The 18,931-nt window shown below is 48.5% G+C and overlaps 1 protein-coding gene across 4 annotated transcripts; it reads left to right on the top strand.

Annotated features, from left to right (window-relative positions):
- The first annotated feature begins 359 nt into the window (after nt 1-359).
- Nucleotides 360-9,139, top strand: PPP1R3B (protein phosphatase 1 regulatory subunit 3B). Of its 4 annotated transcripts, none has more exons than XR_004966090.1 (3): nt 360-682; nt 4,681-7,106; nt 7,487-9,139. XR_004966090.1 is itself a non-coding variant. In XM_036299809.1 (3 exons), the coding sequence occupies exons 2-3, from the start codon at nt 4,095-4,097 to the stop codon at nt 5,561-5,563; spliced, it is 960 nt and encodes a 319-aa protein (XP_036155702.1). In that variant the 5' UTR covers nt 1,286-1,362; nt 3,075-4,094; the 3' UTR covers nt 5,564-9,139. The 4 variants fall into 4 exon arrangements, 3 of the variants coding, with proteins under 3 accessions (XP_036155701.1, XP_036155703.1, XP_036155702.1); XM_036299809.1 differs by lacking the exon at nt 360-682 and adding exons at nt 1,286-1,362; nt 3,075-4,171 and having other exon boundaries at nt 4,681-9,139; XM_036299808.1 differs by having other exon boundaries at nt 4,681-9,139.
- The last annotated feature ends 9,792 nt before the right edge of the window (nt 9,140-18,931 follow it).

The following is an 18,931-nucleotide window of genomic DNA, read 5'->3' as shown; positions in this document are numbered from 1 at the left end:
AGCCGGGAAACACAAGTCTTTTCTCAGGGCTCCCCCGGTCTCCGCAGGTGGTAGCGGAAGTCACGGTCATCGGTGAACCCCGCAGCTAAAGTGCAGATGGAAGCGGAGCCCGCGGGAACGTATGGAAAGGTTTTGCCCCGCTAGGACGCGCCTGAAGGGGGAAACCGTAAACCTCTCCCGCCCAGGCCTCCTGCTGGAACGGAGCGCTCATCTGCAGGCAAGTGCCTCTGCCCCCTGGCGCCTGGCCCCCGGCTGCTGATGAAACAGCGACCCACCGCCTTCCCCGCAGCCCCAGCCCTCGCGGCGCGCAGGGGATCACGTGGCGCAGCGGTGCCCTCCCGGCGCGCGGCTCCCCGGCCATTGGCCGCCGCTCGCGTCCCGGCACGCCCATTGGCTGCGGGGGGCGTTCACGTGGAAGGGGGTCTGGGATGGCACCCCGAGAGGGGAGAGGTGGCCGGAAAGTTAAAGCGAGCGGCGCGGCGGCCGGGAGCCGGAGTCCCAGGGGCGGACCGTAGGGGGCGAGCGGGCTTCTCGCGCGCGGACGGATGCGGCTGCCGGTGGAGGGCACGGACGTGAGTCTCGGCCCGCGCTCCTGCTGCCGCTCCGGCTGCCCCAGCCACCCTGGCACCGATGCGGCCGCCGGCTGGAGCCTCTGCGCCTCGGGGCTTATGAGCTGCACCAGGTACGTCCTTCCACGTCCTGGCGTCCGAGCGCGGGGTGATGGCGGCGAGGGGCGCGCAGTGGAGACCCTCTGTCGTTCCTGCCATCTGCACGTTCTCCGTCCAACTTGCAGTTCCACTCCGGGGTGGAACACTCTAGACGGGCTCCGGGACGCTGCTGCTTCCACGTGGAGCGGGCAGTCCAGGGACCAGAGGTGGGCTGGAGCCCGAGGTGCGGTCCCGCGGGGCTGGGGCGGGCACTTAGGGTGCCCTCGCCCTCTATTGTCCCGGCAGAGTGTCTGCGGAGTTGGCCGATGGGGTCTGGAGCACAAAGAAAAGTCGATTCTTCTCTCCCAGGGTCTCGCTTCCCCATAAAACTCTAGGAAACACACTTTGTAGTCTCTCGGGCCGCCGAGAGAGAGGAGGCATAGAGCGCCGCGTCCACCCTGTCCCCTGGCCTCAGGTCCCCAGACTGGGGCTGTCCTGACCCGGCGGGGCCAGGCGGCCGCGTGGGGGCGCTCGCGCGGCGCGGCGCGGCTCGGGCCGGGGTGACCCCTCCTCCCCGCCCTGGAGTAATAGTTCGGGCTCCTCCTCCTTCTCCAGGAACTGAGCGTAGACCGGTGGCCGCCACTGCCACCTCCCACAGGGCTCTCCGATGCATCTCCGAGCGAGCTGGGGAGGGGGCTGCCCCGCGGCCTCAAAGGTAGGTGCCCCCGACAGGCAAAGGAAGATCTTAGAGGGGGTGGGTCCGAGAGGGATCCAGGTCGGAGTGACCTGTGGAATCCTCCAGCCTGGACGCTCCACTCTTTTGAACACAGAAAAAGGGGGTGTGGACGGGATTCTGCAAGAAGAGCAGCTAGAGGGCCTAGGAGGACATACTAGAAGATTTGGGGGCCCGTCATGGCATTGTTTCCTGAAGAAGAGGAGACAATTGAGGAAAGACTTGACTTGGGAACGTGGGGAGTTGCTAGAAGGTGTTGGAGCCTGTGGTTTGTGTGGCCAGGCGTCCGTGGGAGACCCAAGGGGCGAAGAGAGCAGGAGGGCTTGGAGTTGGGGCGCAGAGGGGAGAGGAAATAAAGGGCTCGTTTGGCAGGGCTGCCCAGGAGCCAGGAGTGAAGGAAGACAGCTGGAGGCCTTACCACAAACTTTAAGTTGAGGTATTTGGGGAAAGTTAGTGGGAAGAGAAGAACCATGGGGCATTATTAGTAACCGTGAATGTCAGAGCCAGAAGGGACCTCCGAGGAGAAAGCTGGAGGCGGGAGAGGTGGAATGACCTGCAGCAAGTGGCACAGCCAGGTGGACGCGTGCCTAGGCCAGGGCTCTGTGCTTCACGTTGGACATTTAGATGGCAGGGACTATGCCATTTTAACTCATCCCCTTCCTGTAATATGCTGCCTCACCCACAGATACTCATCTCGAAGATGCTTTGGACGATAGTGACAGGATAGAATACAAGTGGCTTTTATGGCTGTGAATAAGGGCCCCAAGATCAGAGTACAAAGAGAGCGATGTCAACTGTATTCATACTGTGTCAGCCGAACCTTTGGGGAGGGGGTCCAGGAATGCTGAAGGGGTCGATGACTGTGTCTTTTAAACATGATAACCTGTTGCGACTGCTTACCTCATGTTTTGGTGTTCCTGGGGCGAAGGGAAGGGGGGATTATTGGTGCATCTTGTTTTTCTGTCTTTACATATAAAAGTACAAGAGAATGGAAGGGGAAATGTCTTGGCCTCAATACCAAAAAAAAAATACATATTTTTTTCAATTACTTACTATAAAAGGCATAGCCAGAAAGTCAGTAGGTCAGCTGCCTGGAACTATGAAGGTCATGGGGTTATTTCCTGTACGAGCCTATAGTTTTCGCAAGAGGAATCACCATGATGTCTAGCCCCAGCCAGCTTGGGCTGGTGGTGTGTAATTTCCCCCTCGTGGAACAGGGAAAGCCTTGATGCAAAACTGTGCATGTTCTCTGGTTATTGTGGAGGTTTAGGGCTTGCCCCCTTTTGACCAGGAACACTGAAGTCTACCCTTGGGCATGGCCCAGTCAGGCATCTCTTAGAAGCTGAGTTTTTGAGCATCCATACTGGTCGGAGCAACAGCTGCTGATGCTCTCGGGAGCCTGTCCTGCAGTGAACTGGTCTCCAGGTCCTGTGCGCCCTGCTGGGTCAAATGTGTGTCTTCTCGGTCTGCTTTCCCCGTGGCCAGCCTTGGTCACTCTTATTCCCTGGTCTGGGGGAGGGAAAGGGCTAGAGCAGCAGGACAGTCTGTCAGGAGAAGGGGCCTGAGGTACAGCCCGGTGCATCCTGCGTGGGAATTGATCATTCTCATGCCACTTGAAGATAAAAATGCCTGTCCAGGTGCAGTCCTTTCAGGGGCTTAGGAAACTCTTACCTTGCATGTGTCTCTGTTGCTAGAACTACTTCTGGGTGACGGTCATTCCTGTCACAGTCCACTGGAGAATTCCTGAGCAGACGGTCAGGAAGGCCTACACTAAACCAGCACTTGGGTGATTGATTCTTGGAGAATGTTCCAGTTACTAAAAATTGGAATCTACGTGTGAGGACAGGCGAAGTGGCCGATAGTCGCATCGTATCTGAGATTGAGGCCTCACCTCCAGTTACGGTCAGACTGAGAGACTGAAGGGGTTCTGGTCAGGGGTTGCTTGTGCAATGCTTCTGGGGCAGTAACCCTTGGGTCAAAAGGTAGTTAACCTCACTTTTGCTTTTCGTGGAAAAAAGTTGCAAAACCGATTAGGCTCTAGAAGGTGCCAGGGGAACTGTTTAATGAGCTCTGGCTCTGGCTGGAACCTCGCCTCCCGATCCCCAGCTCTACTTGTTCTTGTAGCTTACTGGTAAAAGGGATCTCAGGCAGATTTAATTTACATGACTGGGTCCAAACAGTGTATGTAACTTTACCAAATCTTCATTCCCTAACTGTGCCCCTTATTTTAGAATTCAGTTTACACAATATCTTGAGAGTTTCCCCACCTTCTCTAATGAACTGATTGACTGTTTTAACGTCGTGCAGGAAAGCACGTACGAGGTCGGCTTGCAGGCTAGTTGGCTGGGCAGAGAGAACTTGCAGCTGACCTTGTGCTGACTCAGGCAAGGAGGAAGCGGCTGTGGCCAAGGAGGAACTCTCTTTCCCCCGGTTCATACCCAGGTTGTCAACGGTGGACAGAGTAGGAGGGGCTTTGCCCCTGTTCAGGTTTTTATTCTTTTTTTTTTTTAAAACCAACTACCTGTGTTGAAGTTAAAGCTGAAGGTGTAATTCTAGTACACTCTAGCAATGTTTTGCAATGAACCAGGGGGAAACTAAAATGCAAGTACTTTGCAAGTTTAGGTGTTTGTTTGTTTTCATTGAACCCATTGCTCAACACTCTTAAAAGCTATCTTGCCCAATTAAGTCACAATTCTCCTTTCCAGAACCACTGCATGGCCATAAGAACAGATGATAGAAAGCAAATGGCCCCTATAATCTTCACTCCTTTGACTTCCTTAGAGAGGAAACAGTAAGACAAACACCCTTTAAAAATGAATGTTTGGTGGGTGGGTGGGAGGTGATCAACCAAAGAACTTAAATGCATATATGCATAACCCATGGACACAGACAATAGGGTGGTGAAGACCTGGGGTAGGGGGCAGGGGCGGGCTAGAAGGGGTCAATGGTGGGAAAAAGGGGACATATGTAATACTTTCAATAATAAAGATTAAAAATAATAAAATAAAATAAATGTTTAGATAACTACACTGTGGCTATTAATTATTGTAATATTTTTCTCTGAACGTGTGTGTTTCTCCAGTTGGTCATCGCTAAGTGCCTGCTGCATCCTAGGGAAGTGCTGTCATTCTTTTGGAAAGTGGGACCGAACCCATTATGTCTCTGGCTTTCTCACTGTTTGTCACTATCTTTGGTTAATCTGGACCACACTTGAGTTAATACTGAAGTGTGTGGACAGAGATGAAGAAAAGCAATGTCAGTCTGATCTCATTGCTGTTCCTTTCTTTCCCCTTTTGCCAGCGTTCTAGCCTGTTCATCTAACCCCATGATGGCTGTGGACATAGAGTGCAGATACAGCTGCATGGCCCCTTCCCTGCGCAGAGAGAGGTTCGCCTTCAAGATCTCACCAAAGCCAAGCAAACCTCTGAGGCCTTGTATTCAGTTGAGCAGCAAGAATGAAGCCAGTGGAGTGGTGGCCCCAACCATCCAGGAGAAAAAGGTGAAAAAGCGAGTGTCCTTCGCAGACAACCAGGGGCTGGCCCTGACAATGGTCAAAGTGTTCTCAGAATTTGATGACCCGTTAGATATTCCGTTTAACATCACTGAGCTCCTAGACAACATCGTGAGTCTGACGACAGCAGAGAGCGAGAGCTTTGTGTTGGATTTTTCTCAACCTTCGGCAGATTACTTAGACTTTAGAAACCGGCTTCAGACCGACCACGTCTGCCTGGAGAACTGCGTGCTGAAGGACAAAGCGGTCGCAGGCACCGTGAAGGTGCAGAACCTGGCGTTTGAGAAGACGGTGAAGATCAGGATGACCTTCGACACCTGGAAAAGCTTCACAGACTTCCCCTGTTGGTATGTGAAAGACACTTACTCTAGTTCAGACAGGGACACCTTCTCCTTTGACATCCGCTTACCTGAGAAAATCCAGTCTTATGAAAGAATGGAGTTCGCCGTGTGTTTTGAGTGCAACGGCCAGACGTACTGGGACAGCAACAAAGGCAAAAACTATCGCATCACCCGGGCGGAATTAAAGTCCACCCAGGGCCCGGCCGAGTCACAAAATGGACCCGATCTGGGAATCTCCTTTGACCAGTTTGGAAGCCCTCGGTGCTCCTACGGTCTGTTCCCGGAGTGGCCTAGTTATCTAGGGTACGAAAAGCTAGGGCCCTACTATTAGTGACCATGTGTGACGGAGCCCAGCTGAGTGGGGGCAGACGAGCCCAGCTGCAGTCACAGAGGGACGGAGATGGAAAGCCAAGAGAATAGCTGAACTGCCATCAGGCACACTTGCCGAAAAGAAAGGATCCTATTCACTTTTTCCTTCAACCAGCAAGTCCAGCCCGGCTTAGACCACAGAACCAGTTTCACGCTCAGAGTGGCCGAGGTGTGCCGGTCTGCTTGGCACCCGTGGCAGCCACAGGGTACGGCAGGATGGTGCCAGCGAGGGTCTGGACAGGAGCCAGGCCTGCAGGCAGTGCTGGTGAGGCTAGAGGATGGTGGCTTCACAACAGTGCGACTCGGAGGGTGCCGGGGCTGTGTGGAGGAGCGGCTTAGGAAAGTCAGTCACTCGATGTCACTCCATCCCCGGCCACCTTCTGGCCCCTTGCCGTTCTCTGGCTTCTCTCCACCCAGCCGGGCCCTCCTACCTCTCGCTGCTGTCTCACATCTCCGCGTTCTTCACATTTTGTCTCCATGGTTTTTTTGGTGTTTTTCTTCGACAGTTCATCTGATGTTCAGGAAAAGATAATACAGGCAAATCGGCCTGGGAGGCAGGCATTTCCGCTTGCTGGGCCCCATGTGTATTCCAGCGGAGAGCAGCTCGCCAGTGACCCAGAGTAACTGGCCTCCGTGCAGCCTACGGATTGCTGGCTCAGGACAGGCAGGACAGCCGCGAGTGGAACACGTTTCGCTTCTCCTCTTGGCTTTTGGGGGAGCTTTCTAAGCACTCAGACTTACCCAAAGTCACCCGAAGGCCCACTTACAAGGGGTGTTTCAGCTTGCTCGGCTGGTTGGCAGGCGTCTTATTCTTTATACGCGGATTGTAGATCGCCCTTTCTGGAGACTCATCTTTTACACTGTGTTCAGGACATTTGGGTTGGCAGATCCAATATATCCTGGAAGCCTTCCGAAAGTGTTTGCTTTTATTTTGACTGTGATTTACAGGACCCGGGACATTTTACAAGCACCCTGGGACTTTGATTTGGGTGTCCTTATTTATGCTGTGTGAGTATGTGAAAGGGGCAGAGGAGGAAAACCTCACTAAGTTCTCCGATGTTTGCCAGCTCTGAAATAGCGGACATTAATTGTTCTCCACCATATTGGACAAAAGAATTACAAATCTGGTGGGTCATGTGGTTGTGAGACCCCTGGGACTTTCACTGTCAGATGGATCCCCAGATCCTGTGATTATTTTGGGGCAAGACTGGTTTGTACTTGGGGGTGTTTAAGATATTTTTACATGTGTATTTGTAGAAGGTTTGGGGTTTTTCTGTTTTTGTTTGGGGAGATTAAATGACCGTCTCATTTTCCTTTTGCCTGATTTACTAAAGTGAGGTTTTCCTAAGGGAAGCAGGAAGTGGGATGCACAGCTACTGGACTCTGCAGGCAGAGAGTCTCCGTCCGTTTGCATTTTCCAAGTCAATCAGGAAACACCTCCCAGCTTCTTTGTCGATCCTGTCGGGTGTCGGGCAGGCACGGAGCGTCTTGGCTCCTGGAGTTTGGTGGGTTATTTTTGTTTTCTTTGAACTTTAAAATGTTTTAACTTTTCAAATGCTCTTTAAGTTGTGTTTGATGTAATTCTTTTTCCTAAAACTGGCTGTGACTAGTCTGTAACCTTGTGCTTTACTGTTTATACCTCTCCCAGGTGGGCAGCACTGAGGGATGCCATGATAATGTAATTTCTGGGAAAATCACATTTACTTACGCTGAAATGGGGCAGAACTGTGTTTTATCCAAGCATATCTTACATCAAGTACACAGAGAGCACTTTGTGCTACAAATCTGGTGGCCAGAGCTCTTAAGAGTGTAAATCTAAATTGAATAGAAGCAACATTTTGATTTTGTTTTAAGAAATCTCCCCCCTCCTCCTCCTCCATTTCAGGAAAGGTACAAGGTGCACTGTTGTCTACGTGTTCCCCGACTACAGGTGATGAGATCATTCTGTGTTCATGAGAAAAACGCCTCAAGTGACTTGTGTATGGCTGTCAATAATAGTGATCCTAAGGCATTCCTGTGTCAAAATTTGAAATAGGGTAATTCAGTGATAAGTATCTCTTCTAAAACAGCCATAAACCCTCCCCCTCCCCTGCTTTGCTCCCAGTTCTCCCCAGATATTTTTGCTGGCGGCTCTGCCTGCACGCCCCCAGCCAGTGCACCTGGGCCACTCACCCCACGGGGCAAGTCCTCACCCGCTTGCAAAGACCCTGCTCTCACTAAGGAATCTGGTTGCCCGACTTCCCTGTCAGCATTGCCATTCAGGGAGGTTGTAGGATCTGAAGAATACTGTCTCCTCCTCACCAAGCAGTCCTCCTCCTGTCCGGCTCTGTCCCAGAATATGAGGAGCGTCTCCTTGGCTCACCCTCAGCCCACAGGTCTGCACACCTGAGAGAGGGGCCTGTTTCTCAGTTGTAAACTCCCCTGCAGCCTGACCTGTAGGTTTGGCCCTCAGACAGCTCTTGGTTGTGATGACAAATGGCCTCCAGTCCAGGGTGCTTCCCGAGTCGCCCCAGCAAGCCCAGCCTCCTGCTGGTGGTGTGGTGCTCCAGGAATGGGCAAGCAGCTCCGTTTTGCTTTCATATTTATTCCCCCTGTGCCCTGGGGAGCACTTGCAAACTAGGTGCAATAAATAAGCTGGACTATATAAAGATATAATAAACAAGCTTTCAATGTTTCTTGGAAGAGATGAAGCATTTGAGTGGGTTTCTTTCTCTCTTGTTTAATATTCTTGTTATAGGGGAGCTGGTGAGAAATAGAGTTATGTAGTTCTGTAGAAATTAAATTTCAGAATCAAGGTAGAATTTATTTTTTTTCTCTAAGATGTCATTTTGATGGTGGCAAAACATGACTCTTTCAATGTTTTTTAAAGATGTAAAGTTTGAACTGCTAAACGAATTTGTGGTTTTGATCTTTGCATATAATTTGCTTTATGAAAACAAGCGTCACTTTGTAGGCACTTGGGATATATATATGTATGTATGTATACCCAAAAAGTGGTTGTTTGCTCACTTTTTAGAAATGCCTGTTTCTGGCTCTTAGTGGACAGTGAATGGAAACCTTGGTTGTTTTTTCATTTGTTTCCTCTTTTAAAGTTCCCCGACTGGATGTGGTTTGCCGGAACAGGCCTCGTGGCCCTTTGCTCTGGGAGGTCCCGATCTACTTATCTCTTCAGATGTGATCACTGAATCAGAGAGAGTGAAACTGACAGTGGGATCTTACAGGGTCCTCCAAAGACTGCTTGGCAGCTACTTCACTGCCTGAAGTGGGACCCATCTGGGCGGGGAAGGGTAGCTGTGGTTCTGGGCGGCTTTTCCCCACTGCGGTTGGAAAGCATTGCAGCCCGGGTTGTAAAGCTGTGAATGTTTTTACAGTTTTGTTCTCAGTTCCTAGAGATTGCTGGGGCGGGAGGGGGAAGAGGACTCCAAGAATGCAGCTGTGAGGATGGCGTTTCACTTTGATGTCAATGTGAATGTCCAGCTGAAGTGACTCAGCTTCATTGGATGCCGAAAAGTGCCTTGTCATGAAATTTCCACGTTTTTAAAAAAATATTTTTGTACACAATGTTCAAGGGGAAATGCACTTTAAAATCACAAGAATGGATGTATTTTGTGTGGTATAAGAGAGTGGTTTGTATCAAATGCAAAAACGTAATAAAGGTAGAAAAAAACACAACGGAAACTGTCCTATTTTCAAACTGCCTCTCTTCTGGGAGTCAGGCTGGGGAGAAAGAATTTCAAACCATGTGTTTCCACACACAGAGCACAGGTTTGCAAAGGGATGGATCACCAGCAGGGGCTGAGCCAGCGAAGCTGCAAGGCACGAGGAAGGGGTGGGGAACCGCTTTGTAAGCTGTCCCAGCAGTTGACTATAGCTCCGAGAATAAGTGCTGGCGAGAAGCATGGGCCAGCATCATTCTGAACCGTTTTTTTTCAATGTACATTTTATTTTTGAATTAAACTTACTGGGGTGGCATGGGTTAATAAGATTATATAGGTTTCAAGTGTACCTTTCTACGATACATCATCTGTTGCATTGTGTGTCCACCACCAAAAGTCAAGTCACTCCGTCACCGTCTACTGACCCCCTTTATCTTTTGCTGCCACCACTCGCCTTCCCCTTGGAACCATCATACTGTTGTCTGTGTCTATGAGTTTTGTTTGTTCATTTGTTGCTTTTAGTTTTACATCCCACATTTGAGTGAAATACGCTGCTTAACTTTTCCTGTCTGGCCTATTTTGCTTAGCATGTTGTTCTTAATTCATTTTTAAATATATTTTTATTGATTTCAGAGAGGGCAAGAGAGAGAGAGAAACACCAGTGATGATGGAAAATCATTGATTGGCTGCCTCCTGCATGTCCCACACTGGGGATCAAGCCTGCAACCGGGCATGTGCCCTGACCGAGAATCGAACCGTGACCTCCTGGTTCATAAGCCAACTGAACCATGCTGGCCAGGCCTGAATTTATTTTTAATGATCCAAGGACCAGTCACTTCTAACCCTCTCACTGGCTCTTGGTTTAGTACATTCAAAGGTGGAAAAACTGTAAGTGGCTCTCAGAGCTTTTAACTGCTTGATCCCATTAAAACCAGCAAAGCCAGCTCCTGATGGCACCCCCTCTCCATTGGTCATCGACATTCACCCTAAATAAGATTTCTGGATATGTCTCATTTCAGAGTTCAGAAGTGGGGATGGAGGCAGAGGCAAACGGCAGCCAGGCGATTCCTGCCTGTCAGTGTCCGCCACCCGGGGAAGGCAGCAGTGGGTCTGCAGGGAAGAAGGGGGATAGGAAAGCTTCGCCCTAGGGAATAGGGACCAACAGTGAGCTCATACATAACCACCTTCCCCAAGAATACAAACACTCCACAATTTCCCACTGGCGAAGTGGGAAGGGGACAAAAAGAACACTCTTTTATGAATGTCTATTTGAGATTCAGAATGATTTTAATAATCATATAATTCTGCTTATGAGACAGACATCTCAGACCAACTGGAATAAAAAAAGAAAAAACACTTTCCTCGAGCAATGTTCCCAGAATAGCAAACATCCAGCTCTCTGAATAATTCAGTTGAACATTACTGCTGACCTGCCATGTGCAAGGCAGTGCTGGGTGCCTTCTCGACCCACCCCCTGGAAGAGGTGCTCATGTTTTAGGTGAATCCATGGAGAGCAGTGTGCTCTGCTGTCCGGTGATGTCAGGAGTTGGGAAGCTTGGGTCTGGTCTTGACCCCGTCACCCCCTGTCAACTGCTGGGCCACAGGGGCTCTCAGAGTTTCTAGCAGGGCTCTCGCCGCGTCCTGCGTCCTTTTGAGAGTTGGCCAAAGTGTCCCTTTTGCAAATGCTTCTAGATATAAACTTGTAAGAAGTACCAGGCGCACGCTCTGCATTCTTTCTAAGGCATGAGCGGCATCCCAGACCACAGCGTGGCTTCATGAAGTGTCAGCGTTCCAGCTGGAAGGGCAGCCAGGCCCCGAGTGCGTTTCCTACAGCCACGTGGTCAGTGACGAAGCCGGAGAGGACCGGACGGGTCTGTTGGGTTTTTTCCAAGAATTGTCCCCACAAACTGGGGTCACTCTCCCAGAGCTGAGACTGAAATGGTGATTCTGAAAGGAAGTCCCTCACGTCGGAGATGCAATCCCTGGGGGTGATCGAACACACGCCCATCTGTATGTACAACAGGCACTTCCCTCCCAGGGGCTTCCTCAGCACATACAAGGACCGCCAGCCCGTGGAAGGGAACGCTGGAGACAGTTCTAACCATGTAAATCTCTGAGACAGTTGACAACTAATGAAAACAAACATATTTTAAAAACATGGTGTAGGACACACACACACATACGCACACACACCTGCACATACACCTGAGCGCATGTACGGGAGCATAAAAGTGAACATTAAATAATTGGGCATCCAAGGGCCCGATCGGACGGCAGGATGTAATTGATGGTAGGGAAGCACCAACGGGGCCGTGGCTGCAGAGGCATCTAAGAGGCAGGATGCAGGATTGGAGGCCTTGGCAGGTCCTTGCCCCAAAACAGAACCCCGATGGAGCACAGGAAGGCGTTAGCCCTCATTCCTCTCCTTCTGCCATTGCTGATCCTTGGAGAGGGAATCTCAACCGATGCCTTTGTGTCCACAGGGGTTCTCTGGTAGGTGACATGTCCCCACAAATGCGATGCACCTCCCAGCATCGGGCCTTCTGCTGGATGAATTAGGCGAAGGTAGGATGAGGATACACAACACGCTTTGGGGGCCAAAGACATTCATAATGACCCAGGATCCTGGCCCTTTACCCCAAAATGCAAGATCAGGGGTCGGCAACCTCTACCTGTAAAGGGCCAGACAATAAATATTTTATTGGTGTTTTGGGCCACATAGGGTCTCTGTCACATATTCCTGTTAAAAAAAAAATTTTTTTTAATGCAAACACCATTCTTAGCTGTGGGCCATACAAAACAGGCCAGGGCTGGACTTGACTGCTGCCTGGAGTTTGCTGACTCTGGCTGAAGAGTCCAATAGGAAGAGTGAGCCTTCAGAGCCAACTTGTGGACCCTCAGCTAAGCCTGGAGTCACCTTTTCAATTTGTTTGTTTGTTTAAAGACCATATAATTGATGGTCCAAAGTGGGATGCTTTGAGAATGAATGGGTGCTATGCATTGCAGGAGCAGTCCGGGCAAACCCTACTGTGTGAGCCCTGGCAGCGCCCTCACCTCCTCTGGGCCGTGGGCTCTTCTTAGACCTTTGGGAGCTCAGAAAGCCATGGCTAGAGCAGTTCTGGCTGGATAGTGCCTTTTTTATTTTCTTTGACGGGTCATCATGGAGTAGTAATTTTGTCTGTGGTTTAGATGTGTTTCTGTTCGTTAGCTTTTCTGTTTCCCAACTGTAGTGCTGATGACCTAAAGCCCTCTGGAAACTCCAGCCAATTCACTCTTAAGGGTAGAAAGTTTAGAAGGAAATGGGTTATTAATGGTTTGGGTTTCTATCCTACTACTTCTCTCCCCCACCCCCACCCCCCGATACTTCTGTCCTCAACAAAAAGGGCATGGCAGCGCTCCGCAAGAAAGTTGTTCATTGTAGGCACACACACAGGCTGAATCTAGCGTGATTCCAAGCACCAGTCCCCAGACTGAAGTGCTGCCAGGAATCCTGCCAACTAGAGGGTCTCAGCACATCTTTCCCTGACCCAGCAAGTTCAAGATGCCTGAAGCACCACAGGAGGCCAAGGAGGTGGAAATTCATCTCCAGAGTGCTCTGGGCCTTGACCTGGAAGAACCCCTCTCCCCTCCTGAAGGCCATCTTTGTGAAGTGGACATGTTGTGGGTGGCAAACAGGCTCTTCCCCGCATTTCCAGGATCCACGCACAGAGACTGACATGGCAAGGTGGTTTATTTGTGAGATAATAGCAAGAGTTATTATCCTCCTGGCTTCTCAATCTCCCATCTCCCTCTGTCCCGCCATGGAATAAGTCCAAGGCCAAGGCCAAGGCCACGCCCCGAGTTTCTGCTTCACAGTTCTTGGGAGTGTGTGCAGTCTGTCACGGGCCCCAAGAGGCCACTAGACTGGCATGGGTGGGAGAGAACATGAGTGAACCCGAGAGGGCAGGTCCAGAGCAAGAGAAAGAGCTTCTTTTGTTCCATGCAATTGTGTACTCTCAGGCTTGGGAGGAACCAGAAGCTTATCCAAAATAGCTAGTCAGCTTCCCATACCTTCCTGGCTTACATTGGGGTCCACCCCCTCGCCAGTGATCTTTTCCCCAGGTTAGACTGTCAGGCCTCTGGGGTCAAGCACCTCCCCCTGCAACACTTTGACTTTACTGCTCACGTCCTTATCTCCCCTGCCCCTCCCCCTCCACAATCTGGTACCTGACAGGGGAAGGGAGGGTGTTGATCCCCTTGAAGGGTCAGTGCAGAGATGCCCTGGGCTGTGAGGCCATAGCCTCCTAGTGAGGCCAACAGCTGACTCTGCTCAACAACGTGGGACTCTCCTTTGCTCTTTTCTTTCAATAACTCAGTAAGGACGGGTAATGGGCACAGGCCCTTCCTTTAGGTTTTGTCATCTCCTCCTCTGGCATGGACACTGCTCAGTGCTGGAGGAGGGTCTGTCGTGTCAGTGCTGTGGGCACTGGGAAAGGTTTCCATGAAGCCCCCGTATATCCAAGGGGAACTCTCCATCACCACAGGGTGGGGGTGAGGGAGCTTTCCAGGGTCACCCCTCTTTCACACATCACTTCCTGCATGGCTAGGGCTGGTGGGAAGGAGAAATTAGTCACTACTTCTCCTGGGCTCACTCCCAGGGCCACCCAGTTAATTCCCCTCTGGTGCATCTCTTGGTCCCATTTGAATGTGGACTAGCCCAGTGACATCTCACTGAACTTATCATATTTTAATAAAAACTAATTGTATCATTGATTATTCACCATTAATCAATTATCTGTTGAAACAACACTGAAATAGCCCCCAAATATTTTCATAGATTCTTTTCCCACACTGCATTGCACATTTACTCATGCAATAAGCACTTGCTTATTTGACTCCTTTAGTCTCCAGTTGCTTTTCTCATCAACTGATCAATCACCTTGCCATCTTGGATCCTCATGCCTTGTATTAGTCATATGTTACTACACACACACACACACACACACACACACACACTGAAAAATCAAAGAAAAATTATTTTCTTTGCAAAAATCCCTCTCACAATGGTTCACTTTTCTGCTTTGAAATGGGAAGTTTCTGGCTCAGAGCTCCTCTGGGGGAGGCCTTCCCGGTGGTCCCCAGGGCAAAGGGCAGCACTGAATGGGGACAGTCTGCGGCAGTGACTGGAACAGGAGAGAGAGTGACACCAGGCACTGGCTCTTCTCCCTGACATGACAGGGCTCACTCCTTACCCGCTCAGCCTCTCCACTCTCTCCCAGTGAGGGATCCCGAGATACTGGGTCCCTAACTGCAACTTCGGCTTCTCGGCAAACACAGACAGGAGCAGCTGGCAGCTTTCAAATATTATACGAAGCATTGGAATCTGTTTTTAAACCAAATCTTACATAAACCCAATTTTCAAAATCGATAAAGCAGGAGCTGCCCAAAGTGGAAATTGCAGGCCACAGGGAAGCACACCCATTCCCCCTCTGCAGACTCCCGAGGCTGCAGAAATCTCAGTGAGAGCCTTTCCTTAGAACTCAGAACCTGGTTCCTGCTTCCTAGGCTAATTAGTGACTGTAGTTCAAGGATATCCTGTAAAAGAAAACAACAGGCAGCTAACAAACAAAACCTCTATGGAAGGAAAATACGACTTAACCCCATAGCATGCAAAAGGACTTTGGTTATGTTTTGACTATGTTATCAAGGATACTTATCTCCTTTCAAAAAAATCATCAGCTTGTTCACACAGAACCACATTTGAATTGCTTATTATCATATATATGTATCTTATGTTTTCATATAAAAATTAAACTCCTTGACAAGGCAACTTCTATTCTATATTAACAATAACATATTAAACAAAATCACGGAGTGTTTCTAAGGGCAAGGTTATAATTGGGACCAAGTACTCTGGGAAACAGAGGGGGGAAAAAGACATATCACTGTCACCAAGCTATTTATACTCTCTCAATGGTTATTTTAGTCTTTCTTCTCCCAAATTGTACACTTTTTACTCTGTTTACTTGCATCAAACTAAACCCAGACAGCCCTAATGTTTCTTTTTTAAAAATCAAATGTCTTGCCTGCTGGCGTGTCTCAGTGGTTAAGTGTCAACCTATGAACCAGGAGGTTATGGTTCGATTCCCAGTCAGGGCACATGCCCAGGTTGCGTGCTCAATACCCCCACATGCAGTGCAGAAGTCAGCCGATCAATGATTCTCTCTCATCACTGATATTTCTATCACTCTCTCCCTCTCCCTTCCTCTCTGAAATCAATAAAAAATTATTTTTTAAAAAGTAAACTTATGTTGAGATAAATGTCGATTCACATGCAACTTTAAGAAATGATAGAGAGAGCCCATTTACTATTTACCAGGATTCCCCAATGGTAACATCTGGCCAAACAGTGTCATAGTCAGGTGGCCAACAAGACAGTCAAGACAGAATATTTCTGCCACCACAGAGACCTCTCCTGTTGTCCTTTCACAGGCACACTGACCCTCCCCCTCTCCTCCTCCTCCCCTCCCCACCACCACCCGAGCCCCGGTCCTTGACCTCCGGCAACCACTAATCTGTCCTCCATCTCTATCATTTTGTCATTATGAAAATGTCATATAAATGAAATAATATGTAATCTCTGGGGGGGTAGCTTTTTCCACTCAGCATAATTCCCTGCCATTCATCCAACTTGTTCCATGTATCAAATTTGTACCTTTTTATTGCTGAGTATTATTCCATTGTATAGGTGTTCTGCAGTTTGTTTAATAATTACTGTCGTGTTTAAGAGCACTTGAGTTGTTTCTAGTTTGGGTCTACTACAGATAAAGCTGCCATACATATCTGTGTATAGACTTTTATGTGAAAATAAGTTTTATCTGGGGTAAATGCCCAAGAGCGTAATTGCTGGGTCATATGCTAATCCCATCCCATGTTGAGTTTGGTTTTTTTAAATATATTCTTATTGATTTCAGAGAGAAAGGGAGAGGGAGAGAGAGATAGAAACATCAATGATGACAGAGAATCATTGATTGGCTGCCTCCTGCACGCCCCCTACTGGGGACCGAGCCCACAACCTGGGCATGTGCTCTGACTGGGAAGCGAACAGGGACCTCCTGGTTCATAGGTCAACGCTCAACCCCTAAGCCACGCTGGGCAGGGGCCCATGTTGAGTTTTATAAGAAACTGCAAACTGTTTTTAAGTGTGGCTGTATCATTTTATACCACTGATAATGAATACAATTTCTTCACATCCTTATTAGCTTTTGGCAGTTTCACTATTTTTTATTTTAAGAATTCTGATAGGTATTTAGTGACATCTCATTGTGGTTTTAATTTGCATTGCCCTAACAGCTAATCAACACCTTTTCACATATTAATTTGCCTACTATGTATATTCTGTGGAGAAATGTCTGTTCATGTCTTTTGCTATTTTATAATTGAATTGTTTGGGGATTTTTTAACCTGTTGATTTGTGCAAATTCTTTATATATTCTCAATACTAGTCCTTTGTCAGATGCATAGTTTGAAAATATTTTCTTTTAATCTATAGCTTGCCTTTTTGTCATCTTCACATGGACTTTCCCAAAACGAAGTTTTTACTTTTTATCAGCTTATTAACTTTTCCCTTTATGGGATTATGCTTTTGGTGTCGTCTAAGAATTCTTTGCCCGGTCTTAGATCTCAAAGATTTTTTTCTGTGCTTTCCTCTAAGTGTTTTAAATTTAAATACATGATTCATTTTGAGTTAATTTTTTTAGGAAGTGAGAGACTTAGGCCAAGTTTCATTCTTTTTTCCCTGTGTATATCCACTGTTTTTGGCACCATTTGCTGACAAGTCTGACCTCCCTCCATTGAACTGCTTTTGCATCCTTGTCAAACAGTTGGGCATATTTATATGGGTATTCCTGGGTTCCCTGTTCTGTCCAGTGATGAATGTGTCTATACCTCTGCCACTGTCACACAGTCTTAATTACTGTAGTCATATAGTACGATCTAATAGCAAGTAGAGTGATTCTTCCCATTTTGTTCTTGTTTGCCACAATTGCTTTAGCTATTCCAGGGATTGCCTTTTCATATACATTTTTTAATAACCTTCAGATAGGTTATTTTTTAATAACCATAAGTGGCTTTCTGATGCACTTTCGGTAATTGCAAGCAAACACACAGAGAAAGAGAGAGGGAGAGGGAGAGAGAGAAAGAGAGAGAGAGAGATCTGGATATGAGTATCCAGAGGATGGTCTTTCTAGTGTCATCAGAGGCTACACTTTCACTCTCAGTTTTCCCTGGCACTTTATCATCCTTGTGCCTTGTGGCCATGAATCACAGTATTTCATAAAACCCAAGGAAAAAAACTGTAGAGCCACAAACTATATGAAATCATGAGATCCAAGCTTCCTTTTACAAATGCAGACAACAAGGCCCAGAGAGGTTGGGAGACTTGCAGAAAGTTGAACAGAGAACTCCTCCAGAAGCACCTACAATGAGGGCCCTGACTACAGTTGGGGCTGGATGTCCTGCCACTCAGCCCTGACCTTGAAGTAGCACAGTTCAGCAGCAGGGCCATTTGCCAACCTAGATCAAGATCATTCTTGCATCAACTTCTGCCAGCCTTCAAATCAGAGGCAGGAGGGAGGCAAAGAGGAAGGGGGGAGAGGAGGTGAAATACAAAACAGCTTTACTTCTGCTTCTGCCTCTCTTAACCAGTTCAGCAGTTACAGCTTCCAGTCCTATCACAATGTGAACAATGGAGGTGACTAGAACATACAGAAAAAGAGACACTGACCTGGTGCGTTGGTTAATGGTCTAGCAGGAAGGAGGAATCAGCTACTAAGCGCCACTAATCAGCCAGTCACCGTGAGTGATTACATAAGTCTCCCATCCTGCCTCTTGCCCTCAAGGAGTTATCATCAACTTAGAAGAGCTGGCAAATACTTGTTGCCCAAGTGATGGGAATTGTGAACTCATCATTAGGTAACAGAGGGTGAAGAATATAATCTCTTGGTGAGAACCACTGAAAAAAATTAATTGTTCCTTTCTTCCTCTTTTGTTAGGCATGATGGGTGTCTAGACCAGTTGAAGAGTATCCTGCTGATTGAACAATGGTAAAGTCTGTGCTGACAGCCCCCGCCCTGCTACAGTCACCAGGCCCAAGTGCGCTACGGAATGCACAGGCACCTCCGTCCTTCCAGCCTCCTGGCCTTAATTCCAGTCCTGGTATAGACTTAGGGATGCCTAAGCCCCTTTTATGTCAACATGCACACCACACTGGTAGATGGGCTGCCTTATAGTTTAAATCCTAAGGTGTACGGGTGAACAAAGGAGCAACCATTGTAGATAATCCCAACTCAGCCTTTGCTTATCTTTTCTTCTAATTAAGAAACAAACATTTGGCTTCCTTTCTCACCTTCCTAATTGAGTCCACCAGTCACTGGGAAGGCACAAGCAGGGGGTAACAGGCCCTGAATAAGGATGGCATTGGAGCACAGTTGCAGGGGCAGCTGGTGATGACCTTTGCAAGGATAATGTCACAGCAGAGCAAAGAGGCAGCCTCGTGTAGTTGGGAGGATGGCTACACACAGGGAACTGAGCAAGTAAACACACTAAGGATAATGGGACCTGGAGAAATAGAGACAGACGATAGATGTCAAAGTACCCATGTGTACATACATAAGTGTGTATGTGAACATGAGTGT

This window comes from Myotis myotis, unplaced genomic scaffold (genome assembly GCF_014108235.1).
Source record: "Myotis myotis isolate mMyoMyo1 unplaced genomic scaffold, mMyoMyo1.p scaffold_m19_p_3, whole genome shotgun sequence".
Lineage (NCBI taxonomy): Eukaryota > Metazoa > Chordata > Mammalia > Chiroptera > Vespertilionidae > Myotis > Myotis myotis.
This window is presented reverse-complemented; position numbering and strand designations above follow the sequence as displayed.

Excerpts from the sequence above, each read along its gene's own strand:
- PPP1R3B (XM_036299808.1), top strand. The coding sequence starts at position 546 with ATGCGGCTGCCGGTGGAGGGCACGGACGTGAGTCTCGGCCCGCGCTCC. Across the intron at positions 683-4,680 it reads GGGCTTATGAGCTGCACCAG|CGTTCTAGCCTGTTCATCTA; the intron begins GTACGTCCTTCC and ends CCCTTTTGCCAG.